At 38.9% G+C, this 22583-nt stretch overlaps 1 protein-coding gene across 1 annotated transcript in view; it reads left to right on the plus strand.

Annotated features, from left to right (window-relative positions):
- Positions 1 to 1434: 1434 nt before the first annotated feature.
- Positions 1435 to 22583, plus strand: part of LOC131927955 (neuronal calcium sensor 1) — a gene marked incomplete at its 5' end in the record, with an annotated part of 62493 nt that continues 41344 nt past the window's right edge. Inside the window, one exon of the mRNA XM_059283836.1 lies at positions 1435 to 1483. Coding sequence (XP_059139819.1) covers positions 1435 to 1483 — 49 coding nt within the window. The remainder of the gene's footprint in view (positions 1484 to 22583) is intronic.

Raw genomic sequence — 22583 nt, forward strand, 5'->3', positions numbered from 1 at the left:
TAACCACCCCCCCACCCCTACGTTAACCCACCCCCTATCTCAAACAACTCCCCCATCCACCTTAACAACCCCCCCCCCACACCGTAGCCAACTCCCCCCCCCACGTTTCACCCCTCCACCAAAGTCCCCTCCCCCATCCCCCCCCCCCCTCTCCCCAGTTATCACACAGCTCACCCCAACCTCCGCCCTCACCTCGCCTCCATTACCCAGATGTCACTAATTGGGTCCCTGACTAGCCAAGGGAGACAATTAGATTCGCCCGCTTGATGCTACACTATCACGAAATATTCTCTCCCCTCTCTATACGATATAGGCCGAGCATCGATTACCCCGCACTGCACACTTGTGATTAAGGGGCCACTAATCGGTTTTTTGGCTGCATCCTTCTCAGTCAAGTCCCGTAACACACGGGGACATCGCACAAAAGGGAAATTACTCCTGCGCAAAAAAAAAATGGTGTCTTGTAGGACGTGGGGGTGTTCATCACGTGACCTAATATAATATAATAAAATAATCATCCAATCTAGCAGCTGTTTGTTCTTGTGTCATACACGTTGTTTTTTAATTTCGTAATTCACTTTACAGGGAGATAATAAGGTGAACGCTGAGAACAGACGAATATAAGCTTGTCAATTGGCTACTCGGCGACTAAAATCTGGCCAATAGGCTACTCGGCGAATATAACCTGGCTTTTGTCACTTTCTTTCTGTCCAAAAAAAAGCTGAAATATTTAGGGTAGTCTAATCTAGCTGGTCGTCACGTGGTACGATAGGGTAAGCGATAGGGTAAGCGAGAGGGTAAGCGATAGGGTAAGCGACAGGGTAAGCGATTGGGGTAAGCGAGAGGGTAAGGCGATAGGGTAAGCGATAGGGTAAGTGTTATGACAAGCGATAGGGTAAGAGATAGGGTAAGCGATATGGTAAGCGATAGGGTAAGCGTTTTTAAAATGTGGCTAAAACATCGTGATGTCATTGATCGGGACACCCTACTCCTCATCCCTCCCACGAACACCTTTATAACTGGTCAAAATACCCCCTCCCCAACAACACTTTGTAACGCTACGCTAATGTTAACATACATTTTAATATACGACATATACAACATATTTTCATGTTATAAATCGACCTCTGGAGAATTCACATTCGCTAATATGTCGATCGCCAAATGTGCCAAAATTGTATATTTGTATATATTTTGTGTGTGTGTGTAGACTTGAGTCGAAGTAGTTACATCTTACAAATGTCAATCGTCTCATCCGATTGTCCGTTTTATTTCGATACAATTATTTGAACACCGTTTATCATGTCTAATGCGTCCATTCGCAATTTGAGAATACTATTACTTAAGCCTAATTCTTCGCATATTCAACGAATTTTATAATTTCTCTTTATGTAACCTGATATAATAAAATGTGTACCGTTCTTTTATCCCCAGGCATAAAGGATTTAGAAAAGATTGTCCGGATGGAAAACTGACTTTAGAGGTAGGTCAAAATTTACTTCATAGTACAATCACATCACCTCAAACAAAATTAACGCTTTAAACGCAACTGATATAAAGTTTCCACGCTTGTATGTCCAATATGTTAAAATGTCCACGATTTTATGTCCAATATGTTAAAGCTACCGCGATTGTATGTCCATTATTTTAAAGTTTCCACGATTTTATATCCAATATGTTAAAATTTCCACGATTTTATGTCCCAATATGTTAAAATATCTACGATTGTATGTCCAATATGTTAAAGTTTCCACGACTGTATGTCCAATATGTTAAAATTTCCACGATTGTATGTCCAATATGTTAAAATATCCACGATTGTATGCCCAATATGTTAAAATTTCCACGAACGGTTAAAAAAACAAACAACCCACAACTTACATCAAACACAAATGTTGACTCGCAAGGGAGAGCATCCGACTTCTAATAAAATATCGTTGCCTAATAAGGGAGCTAACTCAATTTTTAGAGGCTCTTGCCCGCGGCACTTTGGTCAATTTAACATAATTAGCCCAATTAGCCCAATTAGTCCAAGGGCTTATGTGTACAGTGTCTCCTGCTCGCCTTCCCCTTAGTATTCACCAATAATAGTCTAGGGAAAGGAAGTTTACTCTTGTCTATTGGGAGATTTTTATTTCCCTATCAGAACTTAAAAAAAAATTAAGTTAAATTATTTGCATCGATTTGAACCCACGGAGGGTGATGTTCTCTTTGTAAGTTTAAAAATTAGTTTAGAATGTTTAAAGTTTCGTGGGTGTAAATACCTTTCTGGTAGTTTTTGACAAAGTGTATGTGTATGTAGCCGATGTTCAGACTTAGATTAAACTGTCGTATCTTTTTTTTTTATTCAAACGTAGATTCTATTTTTGAATTATCGAGCATGAGTATCTAATCGCCGGCTTCCAAATATTAACTCGCTCACTAAATCTCTTACACATTATAACCACCAAGTTAGAAAGGTTCTTTTTTAAAATTTATTTTGAACACTGGCACAGAGGCGTAGCACCCGGTTCCTGCGCCCGGGGCGAACTATACATTTTTGCGCTCCTCTCTCCCATTCTATTTATAGTTATTCCTATGAAAAATCGTCCGTCCCGTCCCTCCTTTTTAAAAAAATATATAGCGCCCCCCCCCCCCCCCAAAGTAAATAAAAAAATAAAATTGGAAAGGTTTGTGGAGCTTCTTACCAGTTACTATCCAATTAGATTTTCTATGTCGGTGCCACAAAATTGATATAGAAAACAGTTAAATCAATGTGAAAAGCCTTGAAGTCGTTTATTTTTTCGTAACTTTTACTGCATATAATGTAATACTTCATCTTAAAGTGAATTTAAAAGCTTATTATTATAAAGGGTTTTCAAATATGTTCTTTATTAACACTCTAAGCGCCAAAACATGGCAACTCTGTAGACCATGAAGTTGATTAACTCTTTATGGACTACATCGTATACCCGTACTGTGCTATGTATGGGCCTGTGACATGTGTGGGGGACGTCTTGTCCCACGGGGTAAGATTAACTATAATTGATCCACCAGCCAAATGACTTAGTTCTAAGTGGAAGTGTTTTTCAGAGTTACCCGACAGTATTTAGCTAATAATATTATTTTGTTGAGCCCAATTTGTAAGAATGGGTTATGTCTTATTTTTAGATTGCAGAAAAAAAGGTCTGTATGATCAATCTATTCTTCCACAAACGATATATCCAGGTCAAACATGTTCTTATACAACCGAGAGCTACAACAAGTTTTTATAAAAACGGGGGCTACAACACGTTTTTATACAAACGAGGGCTACACCATGTTCTTATACAAACTAGGGCTATAACATGTTCCCATTCAAACTAGGGCTACAACATGTTCCCATTCAAACTAGGGCTACAGCATGTTCTTATACAAACGAGGGCTACAAAATGTTTTTATACAAACGAGGGCTACACCATGTTCTTATACAAACTAGGGCTATAACATGTTCCCATTCAAACTAGGGCTACAGCATGTTCCCATTCAAACTAGGGCTACAGCATGTTCCCATTCAAACTAGGGCTACAACATGTTCCCATTCAAACGAGGGCTACAACATGTTCCCATTCAAACGAGGGCTACAACATGTTCCCATTCAAACGAGGGCTACAACATGTTCCCATTCAAACTAGGGCTATAACATGTTCCCATTCAAACGAGGGCTACAACACGTTCTTATACAAATGAGGGCTACAAACTGTTCTTATACAAACGAGGGCTACAACATGTTCCTATACAAACTAGGGCTACAACACGTTTTTATACAAACGAGGGCTACAACATCTTATACAAACGAGGCTACAACACGTTTTTAAACAAACGCAGGCTACAACATCTTCACATACAAACGAGGGCTACAAGTCAAACATGTACTTATACTATAGTATAGTCCAAAATGGGTTAATCGATTTCATTATTAACACTGTAGCCCTATGTTGACGCTTAGAATGTTTATAAAACAGATATTTTTAAAAAAATTATAACCATGATTGAACACATATGACACAAAACATGTTTTGCTAATAATATCTTTAATTTTTCATATCTTTTTTTTCTACAGAAAAAATAATACCTGTGGGTGTTGTTTTTCTATTAATAATTATAAATTTATGAACCGTAAAAGCTATACATTTTATACATTTTAATTTAAATTTTCATAAAATATTTTTAAAATATACGTTTCGTTTTAGTTGAATACTAAATCCAACTAAAACGAAACGAATAGTTTATTATTTTGTACTTATCCAGTTTGGTTGCTTAACTAATCTTTGGGAAAAGTAAAGATACAAATGTCTATTATTAAGTAAACAAAAAAACAAAATAGGTTAAAAGTTAAAAAAATAAAATAAAAAATTTCAGTCGTTAATACGCTGTTAGAGCTTGAAGAGTTTCACTAGAAGAAAAAAAAACGTTAATTTTTTTTAACCCTTTCTCTGAGCCAATTTGATTGGCCCCAATGTGACTCTCTCCCCTCATTGAAGGAAACCCCATAGGGTTAATTGTAGCAGCGAGTAGGGCTTCCATGGGATTGATCCATTTCCGGTTTAGTAAAGGGAGTGACTCGACTCTGTTCTTTGGGTAGGGATGAAAGCAATGTTGTAAAACAAAAGTTATGTAACACTTTTTTATAAAGAACGTAGAAGAAGTTATGGAAACTGAACACACCACGGTAATACAATTTAGTGTATACCACCTCACCAATTAATGTTTTATTTTAAGATGTTGTGGGTATCCTTGAAATAGAATAATAAAGACATAATATATTATTAAATTGTGTAGATCTAAAATGTCCTTTAAATAGATTGTAAAAATAACATTCCTTTAGATTTTTAATGTATATTTTATTGTCAAACGTAAATATAGTAAACTATATAATTTTTTGTCAAAGAATTTCTTTTTTAGCAGTTATCTCAACTTGTTTGATTTACACGATCATCTCCCCTTTATTCCAGCGGTGTTTTGCTACTCTGATATTTGTAGGTCTGTTCCCAGGAGTGTTGCTTCCAGACTTTTTTCTCGAGGGGTGGGGGGGTGGGGGGCATTTGATATTTAATGGGGGGGGGGGCGGACATTGTCTTCTTCTTTAGTGTTGGATTGAGCCTTATCTACAAGAGGGTTGAACTCCAGACTTTTTCGAATTTATCAACCATGACTCGACCACGCCTCCATCACAATTAAGGATACGTGTCAACTGGTTATGCCATTGAGGCCGTTGACTCCGATTTCAGCCTGCTTTTCTTTTTGGATTTGCTTCCATAGCCTTTGTTCAACCAGATCAAACTACAAGGCAGCAGTTATTTGATTTTGGAGTTGCCTCTCCTAGAAGAGTGGCTGTCGAGCCTCATCTGCCCGAGGGTTCGACCTCGAGACTTTTCGGTTTAGCAACCATGAGCTTTACCGACTCGGCCACGCCGACCCCTGGGTTAAAAGTATATATTTTCTATATAAATTCTATTTCGTTCGGGTGTCGATAGACTCCCCCCCCCTCCCCGAGAGATGCCTTGAAGAAACTCTGAATCTCTGTACACCCAAGACTGAGTAGGCAGCCTGAGCCCTTGAAATTATGTCCATATGATCATACTCTAAAACTGGTTTTAACTCTTAAAAGCTCCGCTACTGTCTCATATTTTGTTCGTTAGAATATTTTCTAATCAATTTCACAAAAATCTACGGCTATAGGCCATAACCCCCCCCCCCCCCCTCACCCCCTTTTCCACCCATTGTAGGCTTTGGTCTACTTTTAACGCAATTTTTAAATAATCAACTACATTTTGGGCTATTTCGTCGACACTTTTTGTGTTTGTTTTTTTTTTATTTTGTTTTACGAATACATAAAGTCGAAACATTAAAAAAAAGTTATTTTTAAAAACTGCTTTCATATTCCCAAACAAGTTTTTGTTTTCGTTATACTAACGAAGACTTGTGTTGAAAATTCCGTGTGTTTTCAAAAATAATAGACACTAATACTTGAGCCTTTCCCTTAAGATGGTATAACATTAGTACCAGCAACTCATAGAACACACGTTCAATAAATCCCCATTCTTCCTCGCCACAGTTTGACAACATGGAACTATTTTTTCACGAAACTCTCCGCCGTAACCCTGTTATCCAGCTAAACATTGTTTGGGCGGAGGTATTTTTTGCGTGTGTGCGTGTTGGCTGCGACTGACGTCACGTCCTCTTGTCGCGACATAATGCGCCCCTAATGATGCTCAGTTTTCGCTTTATGTCCTTTATCACGGAAAAGGCACACAAGTCGTGCGGTGCTATTCGACGACTTCACGATATTTTTTTTTAAAGTCACCCCAAACTGACTTCAATAGTGCGACCATTAGGGGCTTTAAAATAAACCCATAGAATTCTGGGTAGCTCATTATTTAAATAAAAAACATTTTTAAAAGCTTTAGAAATACCAGAGGCGTAGCGACCCTTCCCGGCGCCCGGGGACAAACTTTTCGATTTGCACCCCCCTCGAGATTTCGATTTGCACCCCCCTCAAACTTTCGATTTGCACCCCCCTCGAGATTTCGATTTGCCCCCCCCCCCCTCAAACTTTCGATTTGCACCCCCCTCAACCTTTCAATTTATTTTTCCTACCCATTTTGGCGCCCCCTAAGGTCGGCGCCCGGGGACATATGCCCCCCCCCCCGCTACGCTACTGAGAAATACGACTGGTTAAATAAAAAAAAAACAAGTACAACAACATCAAACTCATTTACATCATTTCAAACATAGTGGTTTACAGTGTTCCCATTAGGGAATAAATAAGCTCCAAAGGTTATTACATAAATATATTGAAGATGGATTTACAAATATATACATATGAAAAAACAAATAGGCTGTTTAGACAATTTTTAACAACATGTTATGGACCATGTGTATACAGGGAGGTAATAAATAGTAAGGACTTTCGATTGAAAATTTAAAAAATCGAGCAAGAGGAGGGGGTCAAGGGGGCAAAAAACAATGAAATGGAGGGGGGTATGATAAGGTTTTGGATTTTTTTTGTTTTTCCTCTGAACATTTGTCTGTATTTTTATTGGTAATACCTCGATAGTGTTGTGTTCTATTTATAGCGTGTGAGTTGGTGTGTTGTATTTTTCGAGTCGTCAAAAACCGGATTGGACACTAGTGGTGGGGTGGTTGGGGGTCATGGGGGTAGTAGTGGTAGGGTGGTTGGGGGTCATGGGGGTAGTAGTGGTGGGGTGGTTGGGGGTCATGGGGTACTAGTGGTGGGGTGGTTGGGGGTCATGGGGGTACTAGTGGTGGGGTGGTTGGGGTCATGGGGGTAGTAGTGGTGGGGTGGTTGGGGGTCATGGGGTACTAGTGGTGGGGTGGTTGGGGGTCATGGGGGTACTAGTGGTAGGGTGGTTGGGGTCATGGGGGTAGTAGTGGTGGGGTGGTTGGGGTCATGGGGGTAATAATGGTGGGGTGGTTGGAGGTCATGGGGGTAGTAGTGGTGGGGTGGTTGGGGTCATGGGGGTAATAATGGTGGGGTGGTTGGAGGTCATGGGGGTACTAGTGGTGAGTGGTTGGGGGTCATGGGGGTACTAGTGGTAGGGTGGTTGGGGTCATGGGGGTAGTAGTGGTGAGTGGTTGGGGGTCATGGGGGTAGTAGTGGTGGGGTGGTTGGGGGTCATGGGGGTAGTAGTGGTGGGGTGGTTGGGGGTCATGGGGGTAGTAGTGGTGGGGTGGTTGGGGGTCATGGGGGTAGTAAGGGTTGGGTGGTTGGGGTCATGGGGGTAGTAGTGGTGGGGTGGTTGGGGGTCATGGGGGTAGTAGTGGTGGGGTGGTTGTGGGTCATGGGGGTAGTAGTGGTGGGGTGGTTGGGGGTCATGGGGGTAGTAGTGGTGGGGAGGTTGTGGGTCATCGGGGGTACTAGTGGTGGGGAGGTTGTGGGTCAGGGGGGTAGTAGTGGGTAGGTTGTGGGTCATCGGGGGTACTAGTGGTGGGGAGGTTGTGGGTCATGGGGGTAGTAGTGGTGGGGTGGTTGGGGGTCATGGGGGTAGTAGTGGTGGGGTGGTTGGGGGTCATGGGGGTAGTAGTGGTGGGGTGGTTGGGGGTCATGGGGGTAGTAGTGGTGGGGTGGTTGGGGGTCATGGGGGTAGTAGTGGTGGGGTGGTTGGGGGTCATGGGGGTAGTAGTGGTGGGGAGGTTGGGGGTCATGGGGGTAGTAGTGGTGGGGTGGTTGGGGTTATGGGGTTATAGTGGTGGGGTGGTTGGGGGTCATGGGGGTAGTAGTGGTGGAGTGGTTAGAGTTGTAGTGAGATCGTTGGAGCAGGGAAAGGATTATGGGGTTATAAGGGATGGAGGTCATGGGGGCAGAGGCCGTGGGTCATGATGGTTGGCGAGGCGTGAAGGGAGTGAATATGTGGGTTTAAGACGAGCTAGACGTCAAAAGCAGTGACACGTGACCTAACTGCTGATGTGTTACTATTTATAACGTGTGTTAATGTGCTGTATTTAAAAAAAAACTTAATTTCTTCAAATACTTTGATTTATGTTTTTGATTGCCGTGAGGGGATGTTCGGGTTCCGAGGTTCGAACTTCTGACTTACTGGTTGGCAAGCACTCATACTACCACTCGACTACGCTAACCCCTCACGGTACATTAGAAATCGATCAAAATCGTATTACAAATTTTTTCCCTAAATAGACATATATTCTGATCGAACTAAAAGCTAAAACAAATATTACTGTGTGGTGTTTATGAATACTATCGCACAGGTATGATTCATGTTTCAGAATTGCAGTAAAAAAACAACTAAACCGTTATCTCTACGTCTCTGGCATGTAAAAAAAATTGTAAGAAAAAAAATGTTTTACATTCGACTGTACTTACGGTTAATGTAACAAACAATGAAATGGAGAGAGAGTTAACCTATTTTATATCCAGGGGAGTTAACCATCGAGTTATATCCCTTAAGGGGCGATTTTTTTCCCCCGTTCTTGTGCTACTCGCGAAAGAAAATAGTCTCACATGGTACATTCTGTGGGAGAACTAAGGGAAGATAATTCAGACATCTGCAGATTAATTTCCCTGCTGGATTGTCTCGCCATGTGATGCCACATTTGGCGCTAGAATTTTTTTTTAGTGTCTCTGGAGCTTCATATTACGTTTGCGGAGTTTCTTTCAGGTATCTCTTCATCTGAATGAAGTAGAAAAAATATATAATCTATAGTTCTATACAGTAAATATAGACTTGACCTTGTTTCTGTCCACCCATGCCCCCCCCCAGGAATTTAAGTTCGCCCTCTCTCTCTCCCCCCCCCCCCCCCACCCAGTACAAGTTTTAAATGAGTTCCAGATGTGCTATGTGTTGACAAACTAAGGTGTGTTTCAATTGTGCTATGACAAACTAAGGTGTGTTCTATGTGTGCTGTGTGTTGACAAACTAAGATGTGTTCTATGTGTGCTATGTGTTGACAAATGTGTGTTCCAGATGTGCTATGACAAACTAAGGTGTGTTCCAGGTGTGCTGTGTGTTGACAAACTAAGGTGTGTTCCAGGTGTGCTGTGTGTTGACAAACTAAGGTGTGTTCTAGGTGTGCTGTGTGTAGACACGATACCCATACACAATCAGGTCAAACTTCTTATTGTGGTATATTAGATAAGAGAGTGCTTGAGGGTCCGCTGTGTATCCGTACATAAATAATTAATTATTTCTAGAAACCGTTGAATCAAATGGTGAAGAGGGAAGTTACTGAGGCTGTTGAAACTGGGTTTTATTTATTGTGTTGAGAAGATTTGAAATTGAAAAAGCTTTTAATAGTGTTTGTAATAGTAAAAGTTTTGCTCGAATTAGTTGATGTAGAATTTTTTTTTGAAACTATTCGTCAAATTGTTGTTGAAACTATTGTTGAAAATATTGTTGAATCACTTGTTTAAACTATTGTTGAAACTGTTTGAAACTATTTTTAAATTATTATTGGAAGTAATGTTTAAAATATTGTTGAAACTTTTGTAGATACTGTCTTTTAAACTGTTGTTAAAACTGTTGTTGAAACTATTGTTGAAACTATTGTTGAAACTATTGTTAAAACTATTGTTGAAACTATTGTTGAAACTATTGTTGAAACTATTGTTGAAACTATTGTTGAAACTATTGTTGAAACTATTGTTGAAACTATTGTTGAAACTATTGCTGAAACTATTGTTGAAACTATTGTTGAAACTATTGTTGAAACTATTGTTGAAACTATTGTTGAAACTATTGTTGAAACTATTGTTAAAACTAATGTTCAAACTATTGCTGAAACTATTCATCAAATAGTTGTTGAAACTGTACAAGCTGTTACGCTTAGTGTACTCAAAGTCTAAAACTACAGGAACTTCCCGTTGAGACAAAAGGAACCGTTATATCAGTCACGTTACTCCCTACACTTGGACCAAATGTTCACTTAATTATTCATCATCCGCCCACCCACCTCAGACTCGAGTCTCGGCTCTCGTCCGCTCTCGCCTGCTCTCGTTCACCGCTCGAGATTTACCACTGCGAGATAAATCACAAGGGGAGATAAAAAAACACCGGAAAGCTGAACTGTTCTAAGGTCAGAGTCTAATGGAGTGGCCCATCACAGGGCGATAAGGCCACTGTTGTTGGGGGGGGGGGGGGGGTTGGCCCTGTCCAGCGTGGGCCATATATTACAGGGCGCATCAGCTCCTATCGCGCGATTGAACCTGATCGGTGATAGAGTCGCGACTCTTGTTTGAAACAGTTGTCAGAAATCAATTGTCAGCCACTGCGTTTGGTGCGAGCGGTGGAGGATAATGGAGGGGGCAGACTGGACAGCTTCCAGGGGCCTTGGCGTTTTCAGGGAATAAAAAGTCTTAAGTTTAAGACGAAATATTAAGTAATTTTAATTGGAGAGCCTAAGCCGCCCCTCCCACCCCCACCTCTTGGGCTACTATTTCAACTATGGGGCGACGTGGCCTAAGCGGTAGAGCGCTAGGCTGCTAACCAGAACGTTTCCAATTCGAATCCGGTCCAAATGAGTACAGCTTCCCCGAGTCCATTCAGGTCTGATGGGTACTGAAGAAATTAAATTAATTAAATACCTGTTGAGGGGTCGGCGTGGTCGAGTCGGTAAAGCTCATGGCTGCTAAACCGAAAAAGTCTCGAGTTCGAACCCTCGGGCAGATGAGGCTCGTTAGCTGGGGACAGCCACTCTTCTAGGAGAGACAACTCCAAAATCAAACTACTGCTGCCTTGTAGTTTGTTCTTGGTTGGACAAAGGCTATGGAAGCAAATCCAAAAAGAAAAGCAGGCTAAAATCGGAGCCAATGGCCTCAATGGCGCATAACCAGTTGACACGTAATCCTTAATTGTGATGGAAGCATTGTCGAGTCGGCAAAGCTCATGGTTGATAAATTCGAAAAAAGTCTCGAGTTCGAACCCTCTGGCAGATAAAGCTCGATCCCTCCAAACACTAACAATTAAGAACGAAGAAGAAGAAGAAATAGCTGTGGGCATAGTAAACAGTAAAACTCTAACTGTCAACGTCTTAAATTGTATAATGCATTGTATTAAATATATAATCTAGGTTTGGGAATGTAAAAATGTTCAATCTGTAAATACAGTTTCAGCTCTTGTCGGTGTTTAGTTAAATGCAGTTTACATCCTTCCTCTTCGTTCTTAAGTGAAATATTGAAGGGGAATTCCTCCAACACAATATAGTATTACATGTCAACATGTTTTGTGTCATATTAGCTGCTATTTCAGCCTGGTTTCATTTCTGGATTTGCGTCCATAGCCTTAGTCCAGCAAAAACAACTTGCAAGGCAGCAGTTGTTTGATTTTGGAGTTGTCTCTCCTGGATAGGTTGCTGTCCTCAGCTGTCTAGCCTCGTCTGCCGGGGTTTCGAACTCGCGAGTTTTGAGTTGACAACCATATGCTATCCTGCCCTACCACGCCGTCACTCTAATGTTTAGAAAAGAACATTTATTTCTTGTAACTTTTCTGTCAATTTTGAGATATCATGTTTATTTGAGGAAGTATTTCAAATCGATGTAACTTTTCTGTCAATTTTGAGATATCATGTTTATTTGAGGAAGTATTTCAAATCGATATAACTTTTCTGTCAATTTTGAGATATCATGTTTATTTGAGGAAGTATTTCAAATCGATGTAACTTTTCTGTCAATTTTGATATATCATGTTTATTTGAGGAAGTATTTCAAATCGATGTAACTTTTCTGTCAATTTTGAGATATCCTGTTTATTTGAGGAAGTATTTCAAATCGATATGCCCGATGACGACTGGTAACTGTTTACTTATGCTCAAAGGTCACACATGTATCCGTGTAGAAATAATGTCTTTGTTTTCTTGTGTTATGCAGTGTACTAGTATATCTACTCATCTTTCAAACAACTATAGAGTATTGTAGTACCCATTCATAATCAGGTATTAAAGTACTCATCTTTCACATAACTATAGAGTACTATATTACCTTTAATAATATAATAGTACAGTACTCATTTGTTATTCAACTATAAGTACAATAGTACCCTATTTCTCATTCATTCACTCAGTACTTCAATTCCCACCCTACAACAACTATACAGTTATGTAGTACTCTTATCTTAACTGATATACAGTACTGTAGTACCCATCTTTCATTCAGCTATGCGATACTGTAGGACACAATTTCGTTCAGCTATGCAATACTGTAGTACCCATCACTCATAAATCTGTAGAGTGCTACAAAAACCTCATCGCATGTGCTACCGTGTAGTGCTGAAGTACTCACCATATCAATAATAAGAAAACATCAAGAGTAATGCAGTCTACTTTATGAATAATAACTCATTGACAACAAATATTTATTATCCTAAATATGTTATAGCAGCATTCCATCTTTCCTCACAAACGCAACGACCAACATATATAGCAACCACTACCACAGATAGAAATTACTTCCACAGATAGCAACCACTACCACAGATAGCAACCATTACCACAGATAGCAACCACTACCACAGATAGCAACCACTACCACAGATAGCAACCACTACCACAGATAGCAACCACTACCACAGATAGCAACCACTACCACAGATAGCAACCACTACCACAGATAGCAACCACTACCACAGATAGCAACCACTATCACAGAGAGCAACCACTACCACATATAGCAACCGCTAACACAGATAGCAACCACTACCACAGATTGCAACCACTACCACAGCTAGCAACCGCTAACACAGATAGCAACCTGCACTACCACAGATTGCAACCACTACCGCATTTAGCAACCGCTACCACAGCTAGCAACCACTAACACAGATAGCAATCACTACCACATATAGCAACCACTACCACAGATAGCAACCACTACCACAGATAGCAACCACTCACTCAGGTCGCCAACCTTGGAGATAGAAAAAAAAGGGGAATTACCGATAACTAAAGGTTAATCGGCTGAGCTACCCTGAGCAACCTATGGGGAAAATGTCGCCTGGTCGCCGTTATTAGACTTGTCAATCTAAAACTCGGTTTGGCTCTTTTTATATTATTTTTATCTGGCCATCGACGAGAGATGGATGACTTTCTCTGCTTTTTATAAGGTCGAGAGTTTTGTTAGGGTGGATGGAAACATTGCGTTCATTATATCATCAGCATAGATTTTTGGAGCACTTGTTTTGAGTTGTGACTTGTTTTCTTTGAGATATTTTCTTGCATAACGTCCTTAAACAGCACACCCTTTCGTCTAGCATTAAACCACAAACACTATTTTGTCGGGTATTAAAGCAATACACTAATTCAGTAATACAGCACAGGCTATTGTCTTTGGATCAGCTGTTTCCATTGAGCTTTCATTTAAAACACAAAACAGCTGGGGCTGTGTAGGAAGCCGGGCTGTGTGTTAGTGGAACTTCTCCAAAGAACAATCTGCAAGGCAGCAGTTGGTTTTTTTAGTTTTATCTCCTAGTTGGTCTCTCCTAGTTGGTCTCTCCTAGTTGGGCTTCAGTCAACGATACTCATCAGCCCGAGGTTCCGAACTGGGGACTTGTGTGCGTTAGCGTGTGGGTTATATCCTTTCGCGCCCGACCACGCCGTTCCACTATCTTCTAGTTTTTTTTTTTTTTTTTTTTTTTTTGTTGGTTTTTATTTTATTTTATTTATTTATTTTTTTAATTATTTTTTTTAAATTTATTTATTTAAACAATTTTTTTTTTGCTATAACAAACCTCAATAGACAGCGGAGGTCTTAATTTTTTTTTTTTTTTTTTTTAATACTTTTATTTGCAATTAAAACAAGTACATCAACATCAAATTTTTTAACATAATTTTGAACACCAAATGAAAACGAAAGGTTTTGCAAATGTACATAATGAATATTTACATGATGTCATGTATTTGATAATAAAAAAAAATTGCAAAGGATGACAGTAAAAGGGGTGAAGGTCAAATGAAAGTGTCAGAAGTCTGGGTGGGGAGAGGAAAGGAAATTTTTCAGAGAGGGTCAATGGGACAGTGAAGCATTTTCTATGTAGGGAAACAACTTAAGTTGACTAGTTGAAAGGGTGTTGTAGTGGTCGCATTGAGTTTTCAAAAGGTTGCAGTGTGAAAGATGAGGGGAAAGAGACACGATTTAGAACTTTAAATAAGTTCTGGATATTGATGTTGCGGTGGGTGGTGGGGTCGTTGGAACAGTTAAAGGGATTGTGGGGTTATCATGTCTGGGGGTAAAGTGGATAGAGGGGGAGAGAGGAGGGGGTAGTTTTTATTTTTTTATTTTTATTAATTCAATTGTTTTAAACATATAAATCAGTAATAATAATATATTTGATAGATTTTACATAGCATCAAAGACATGAACCATGAACATCAATTGCATATATAATAATCAAAGGGAAAAAATAAAATGGCATAAGAACTAGATTAAAATAAGGTGTGCAAACTAGGTTTCTCTTCACTACTTAGTTTAGTGTGCTGCGGAGTCAAAAGTTCACACTGTAGCCACCCATGGACAGAAATAGAAACGACTGTAGGAGAAGGGTCTCTGTAATCACGTAATGATCTATCATTCCAAAACTTTCCATGACATAAAATTGACCCTTGGCAATGAGGGCACGCTACCTTGAAATGTCCGCCAGTCCGGTTGAGTGGGGGGGGGGGGGGGGAGTGTGTGTGTGTGTTGGGGGGGGGGATGAGGTGGGTATCTCTTTCTACCATTCAGGTTGTGCCACTATCTTCTAGTGATGTTTAATTTTGTTTTAAATATTTCAATGCATTATTAGAGGTAACTAATAACAAAAATTGTCAGTTTACAACTCTATACAAATAAAGAATTTACGGTAGCTGGTGTTTTCCTATTTAAATTGGAGTCAAATTATAATTTATAAATCTATAAATAATTAATGATTTTGCAAGTATTCTACACGAAATTGATATCTATGTTTAAATAAAATAATAATAAATAAAGAGTTTCATTATTACGATTTGTCACTATTTAATGTTTTTACATTTGTTATCACTTGGAATATTGTGAAAGGTTCTTTCCCCTAGCCTTCATAGAAATTGTAATGGGAAGTAACTAATAAAAGTCAATATTCTTTGTACAAAAGTTTTACTTTCCCACCATTGAAACTTGTGGAAACATATTAAATAATGATGTAGTAAATCATCATATGGATAATAGAATCAATTTGAATATATATATATTTAATATAATATATATATATATATATATATATATATATATATATATATATATATATATATATATATTATATTATATTATATATCCTTAGTCCGACTTCCCTACTTGTCCCTAACGGTCTATCCTAGACTACTACAGTACAGACATCTCGTGGCTTTCCATTAGCTCACAGAGACGCCCCATATCCGTCTCCTCACTCCAGCTATCCGAGTCAGTGTGTCCGTGTCCGAGTGTCTCCAAAGTCTGCCGTCTACCCCTCCTAAAATAGTCCTGTCGAGGTGCAGGGCTCTATGTCCTGACTTAACCTCTCGTACAATAGGGCATTCCCTTACGGCTTTTCCCCACATTTACATACCAGGCCAGGCGATTCAGGTGAGAAGGGGGTGGGGGAGGAAACCTGCTAGCATCAGCAATGACTCAACTAAACTCAACAACAACATCCCACCCTTTGTCTCTTTCACGACCTCCTGCGCCAGTCCGTGTCATCTCTCATTACGGGCTGGCCCGACCACGAAAAACGGCGGTGAACGTCGAGAGTACCCCCATCGATTAATGTTTTGGAACAATCACTTTCAAGAACATTGGCACCAAACGGTTTTATTTATAAAGTAAGAATATTATATTTTCTTCCTATATTCAGCCGAATAGATAAAAGGAATATTAAACTTGTTAAGACGAACATCTTGTAGCATATTCAAACCTGGATTATATATTTAATACAATGCATAATACAATTTAAGACTTGATGATAGATGTAAAAGTTAAGTAAAGTTCCATTTCAAACCTGACTGTCTATAGGGCAAGTGAAGTAGCGTTCACTTGTTTCTGTGACCTCGGCATATGAAGAGATAGTGTGGTCAGCACTATGCCCAGCCGTATGATAGATGAAGTAGAGTTAATTTGATTCTATGCCCAGAACGATTTAATTGATTTATTTTGTTCAGTACAAATTTTAAGCGTATTTTTTCGTCTTCGGTCAAACACTCATCGACTCTTGGAGAACTTGCTTGCTCTCTGTAAAGATCATTTAATTTTATATTAGTGTTTTCTAGTCTACTGGACACAACGCTCTGTAAAGATCAGTCAATTTTATCTTAGTGTTTTCTAGTCTACTAAACACAACGCTCTGTAAAGATCAGTCAATTTTATCTTAGTGTTTTCTAGTCTACTAAACACAACGCTCTGTAAAGATCAGTCAATTTTATCTTAGTGTTTTCTAGTCTACTGGACACAACGCTCTGTAAAGATCAGTCAATTTTATATTAGTGTTTTCTAGTCTACTAAACACAACGCTCTGTAAAGATCAGTCAATTTTATCTTAGTGTTTTCTAGTCTACTGGACACAACGCTCTGTAAAGATCAGTCAATTTTATATTAGTGTTTTCTAGTCTATTAAACACAACGCTCTGTAAAGATCAGTCAATTTTATCTTAGTGTTTTCTAGTCTACTAAACACAACGCTCTGTAAAGATCAGTCAATTTTATCTTAGTGTTTTCTAGTCTACTAAACACAACGCTCTGTAAAGATCAGTCAATTTTATCTTAGTGTTTTCTAGTCTACTAAACACAACGCTCTGTAAAGATCAGTCAATTTTATCTTAGTGTTTTCTAGTCTACTAAATACAACGCTCTGTAAAGATCAGTCAATTTTATCTCAGTGTTTTCTAGTCTACTAAACACAACGCTCTGTAAAGATCAGTCAATTTTATCTTAGTGTTTTCTAGTCTACTAAACACAACGCTCTGTAAAGATCAGTCAATTTTATCTCAGTGTTTTCTAGTCTACTAAACACAACGCTCTGTAAAGATAAGTCAATTTTATCTCAGTGTTTTCTAGTCTACTAAACACAACGCTCTGTAAAGATCAGTCAATTTTATCTTAGTGTTTTCTAGTCTACTAAACACAACGCTCTGTAAAGATCAGTCAATTTTATCTTAGTGTTTTCTAGTCTACTAAACACAACGTTCTGTAAAGATCAGTCAATTTTATCTTAGTGTTTTCTAGTCTACTAAACACAACGCTCTGTAAAGATCAGTCAATTTTATCTTAGTGTTTTCTAGTCTACTAAACACAACGCTCAGTAAAGATCAGTCAATTTTATCTCACAACAGCAATAGAGGTAAAAAAAATGTTTTTTTTGTTCAACTCAACAAATATTTCAAACTATAACAATTTCAACGAAATCCTTTTAAGAAACGCTGCATAAATAATGTTTTCAATGCTTGGCATAGGAGTTGAAATTCTGCGCTGAAAACAATATTGTTGCCATCAGATTATTTTTTATCCTGCTTTCTCTTGGCTTTGTTAATTTTTTTTTTACAAGAAGTGAAACACAATTTTTTTTAGAAGATAATAATATCAGATCATCTGCTTTAACGCTCTCTGACCCCCCACCCCCTCCCACCCCCAAAGGCTGGGAGTAGCACATCTGCTACATTGACAAAGCTACGTCAACGATGAGTAGCCTGTGGCCATAAAAAAAACCCTCACCATCTCTGATTTAACAAAATTTTCCAGCAGGTTTTCCATAAAACAGCTAGCGGATAAATCCTTTTAAGTTGAAAACATACAAGAAACCTAAACGGATTTTCCCGGACAGGCTCGCTTTTGTTTTTAAAAAAAAATATTTAAAAAACATATTTTATATTTCTAGTCGAAATTTAAAAGAGAAAATAATGTTTAAATTTTTACATAAATATAAACACACCCGAGTTTTTTAATATGCTTGTCGTCTCATCTCGTCAACGATATGAAACACATTCATACGATGGATATTATAAATACATAAATACACGTAACATGCCTTCAATTGATTAAAATAGTGGACGCTAAAACTGTAAAGAATTAAAAGATAATTATTAACAATCTCGGTACCGATTCTGCAGGCTTCAGAAACTTTAAGCCTGGCCTAATTGAAGCACGGGGAACCGAGTTGTTTATCTTGCTAGATTAATTTAAGCTTTTTTGTTTTTTTTCTCCAAATGTTTTCATTCTAAATCTTCAATCTGTTTCTATTTCATTAGAATTGATTTCCTTGGCGTCACAGCGCCCTAATAAAACACATAATTAACAAATACCCAATTAACAAAAAAAACAAAACAACAACAACAACAACAACAAAAAAAAACAACAACAACAACAATGTTCTTATTTCGGAGCTCATCCTTCAACTTACTCAAACAGTTGGATATGCTTTAACCAATCACACCGGTGGGATTAGAGTGCGGTGGGTGAGGTAAAGATGGACGGGAGGGGGGGGGGGGTAATTTGGGTTAAGATTTTAAGCCAATTAGCTCGTTTAGAGCGTGGCGTGTCAGATGGTTTGAAGCCATTCATCAAAAAAATTTGTGTGAGTCCTTGACCTGATTTTTTACTTTTTAAAGTGGAGGAGTATGGTGGTTAGTGAGTCTAGGGCGGTTCTCAAACTAGTGTCTATGGTGGTTAGTGAGTCTAGGGCGGTTCTCAAACTAGTGTCTATGGTGGTTAGTGAGTCTAGGGCGGTTCTCAAACTAGTGTCTATGGTGGTTAGTGAGTCTAGGGCGGTTCTCAAACTAGTGTCTATGGTGGTTAGTGAGTCTAGGGCGGTTCTCAAACTAGTGTCTATGGTGGTTAGTGAGTCTAGGGCGGTTCTCAAACTAGTGTCTATGGTGGTTAGTGAGTCTAGGGCGGTTCTCAAACTAGTGTCTATGGTGGTTAGTGAGTCTAGGGCGGTTCTCAAACTAGTGTCTGTGGTGGTTAGTGAGTCTAGGGCGGTTCTCAAACTAGTGTCTGTGGTGGTTAGTGAGTCTAGGGCGGTTCTCAAACTAGTGTCTGTGGTGGTTAGTGAGTCTAGGGCGGTTCTCAAACTAGTGTCTATGGTGGTTAGTGAGTCTAGGGCGGTTCTCAAACTAGTGTCTGTGGTGGTTAGTGAGTCTAGGGCGGTTCTCAAACTAGTGTTTATGGTGGTTAGTGAGTCTAGGGCGGTTCTCAAACTAGTGTCTATGGTGGTTAGTGAGTCTAGGGCGGTTCTCAAACTAGTGTCTATGGTGGTTAGTGAGTCTAGGGCGGTTCTCAAACTAGTGTCTGTGGTGGTTAGTGAGTCTAGGGCGGTTCTCAAACTAGTGTCTGTGGTGGTTAGTGAGTCTAGGGCGGTTCTCAAACTAGTGTCTATGGTGTGTACTGATTCAAGGGCGGTTCTTAAACTAGTGTCTATGGTGTGTACTGATTCAAGGGTGGTTCTCAAACTAGTGTCTAGGTAGTGCTGATTCTCAAAATAGTATAGAGGCTGTGGTGATTCAAGTGTGGTTCTCAAAGTAGTTTCTGTGGCGATTCAAGGGAGGTTCTCAAGATAATGTTTGGGGTGCGGTGATTCAAGGATGGTTCTCAAGATAGTGTAGGGTGAGATTATTCAATTGTGGTTCTCAAAATAATGTCTATGGATATTTAAGGCGGTTCTCAAAATAGTGTGTGGGATGTGATGCTTCAGGGATTGTTCTCAACCTAGTAAGTGTTGTGATGATTCAAGGGTGGTTTTCAAAATAGTGTCTATGGATAATCAAGGCTATTATCAAAATAGTGTGTGTGGTGTTATGCTTCAAGAGTGGTTCTTAAAATAGTGTATGTGGTGTTGAGGTTCTCACGGCCACTACACACGTGTGGTGGTGACTCAAGAAGGTCACGTGGTGATACATTACGGTGATACACTACGGTGAAGTGTGTAGAAAACCAAAGCTGGAGCTCATAATAACCGTATTAAAAAAATTCCAAGGTCGATGTATTAATTAATCTTTAGCCTTCAAGTATTAAAGTTATAATTCTTTTTTTAAAAATGCAATGATTAATTAAGTTAACTTCAAACGTAATACTGTACTTACTTTAAACTGCAAAAAAATCTGCACTAAATTTAATGATATCTAGATTCATCCGTTCTTACACCGAAGAAAATAATTGAAGGCCAACGCGTTTTTATAAACATAATTACATTTAAATAGTTTAAATGTAATATGTTTTAAAATATCTTGATTGATGTGAATAAAAGGTAAACGTTGTTTCTAAGTGCGAGATAGTTGTACAAATTATTTCCTAAATTCATTTTTTTAAAAGAGTGAGAACGAAAGTTATAATTGAATTTTAAAGACATTCAAGTCACTTAAAATTGTTTATGCAATTATCTTCCCTTTGAACCAAACTAAACAATCATCTGATAAACGTAAATTTTCTCTCCTGTCCTGTAAATAGTTTAAATATCATGTAACGGGTGCACTGAACGACACATGGCCCAAATGTTTAGTACCCGAGCGACTCTTCGATAAAATATACAATATTTTCACTTTCTAATTCGTCCTAATGTTAGGGTTTTTTTTAAAGGGGGTTGTATTTAGGTGAGAAAATGTGTTGGGATTAGATATTTAAAATAAAATATTAATTTTGTCGTATACCACGGTGTTTAACGGTTTCCAGCAATTTACCGGTATGTGGTATGTACCAATAGAGCGTGTATTTAATGTAAGGGCATGAGGTCTTGGGTTAACGCAGGTTACTTGTATCATAAATTCACCACTTAAAACTTTTAAAGTTTCTGAACTGGCCTCAAACACGGTGGATTATAACACATCTCACATACATTAATTAATTGCGCAAATCGCGTTTACAAAAAATTGGATCTAGCTTTATAATTTTATAATCACTACTCCTACAGTGTTTCTTCCAGACTTTTTTCTCCAGGGGGGGGGGGGGGGAGCACTTGAAATTTTCGAGGGGGCGGTAGACTTTCTTCGGGGGGGGGGGGGGGGGGGGCGGCGGACACTTTTAAAAGTGTATATTTTCTATATAAATTATATAAATTTCATTTCGTTGGGATGCCTGGAAGAAACTCTGAACTCCTATTTGTAGCCGCCTCGACCAGGCGTCGCACCTGCCTCGGCTGGTGAAACGATAGTTTTCCAAATGTTTTTATTTTCCGCGACTCGCAATATAAACCTATCGAAACTAGATAGACACAGACGCGTCCTAACTACTAGAACCCTAATTCAGGCCTTTCGCGTTCGTTATTGTTAGTTCTACCGCTAGACCACACTGCCCATTGTTTGACTTAATGAATGAGTTAACTGTTATCATATTATATTAGTCATCTTTTATTAAAAATGCACAATGCAACCTGAAAAATAAAAAAAATCAGTGTTTTTTGTTTTTTACATATTAGAGTTAAAATCGAAAAATTATACCTTTGTAAAAAAAGCAACAAAACAATAAATTACAAAGCATACATTAACCCCCCCCCCCCCCCCCCCCCCTTTAAAGACGAAACCAATTCAAATCGCGTGCCTACATGACGTACTACACATCTTGCCCTTATAACATAACCAAGAATCTCGCGTGTGTCGAGCCCTTGTCTTCCCACACACTATGACAGAATCGTTTATCTATTTGCCAGCTAGAGATTTCCATCATTGTCCTTCTCTTACTTGTAATTATAAACACGTTAATGTTTTTAGCTTCTAATTGTCCTAAATTTAAATTAGCGAGTCAAATTGTCATCAATCACGTGACTGGATTTTTAAAAAAAAAGAATTAACGATTTGTACAATTTTACAATTTTTAAAATTAAAATAATTTTTTGGTTGAGAGATGTTGTGGTTGGTTTATAGAGCTTTCTACTGCTAACTGAAAACTTTCGAGTTCGAATCCCAGGTCCGCGTCTATATGAAATCATTGAGTCCACCCAGCTCTGATGGGTACCTGCTTCGCGTTAAGGAAACAAAAGCGACGGCTTAGTGCTGACCACACTTACCCTTCATATACCGAGGTCATTGAAACTCTACTTCACCTATCCCATGTGTGTTGGGCACGATCGAGAAAAGAAGATTTTGATTTCTTACGTGTTGAGTATTGTGGTAAAAACTTTGCATGAGTG

Source organism: Physella acuta, unplaced genomic scaffold (assembly GCF_028476545.2).
Source record: "Physella acuta isolate Inbredline_101_S28 unplaced genomic scaffold, ASM2847654v3 ptg001451l, whole genome shotgun sequence".
NCBI lineage: Eukaryota > Metazoa > Mollusca > Gastropoda > Physidae > Physella > Physella acuta.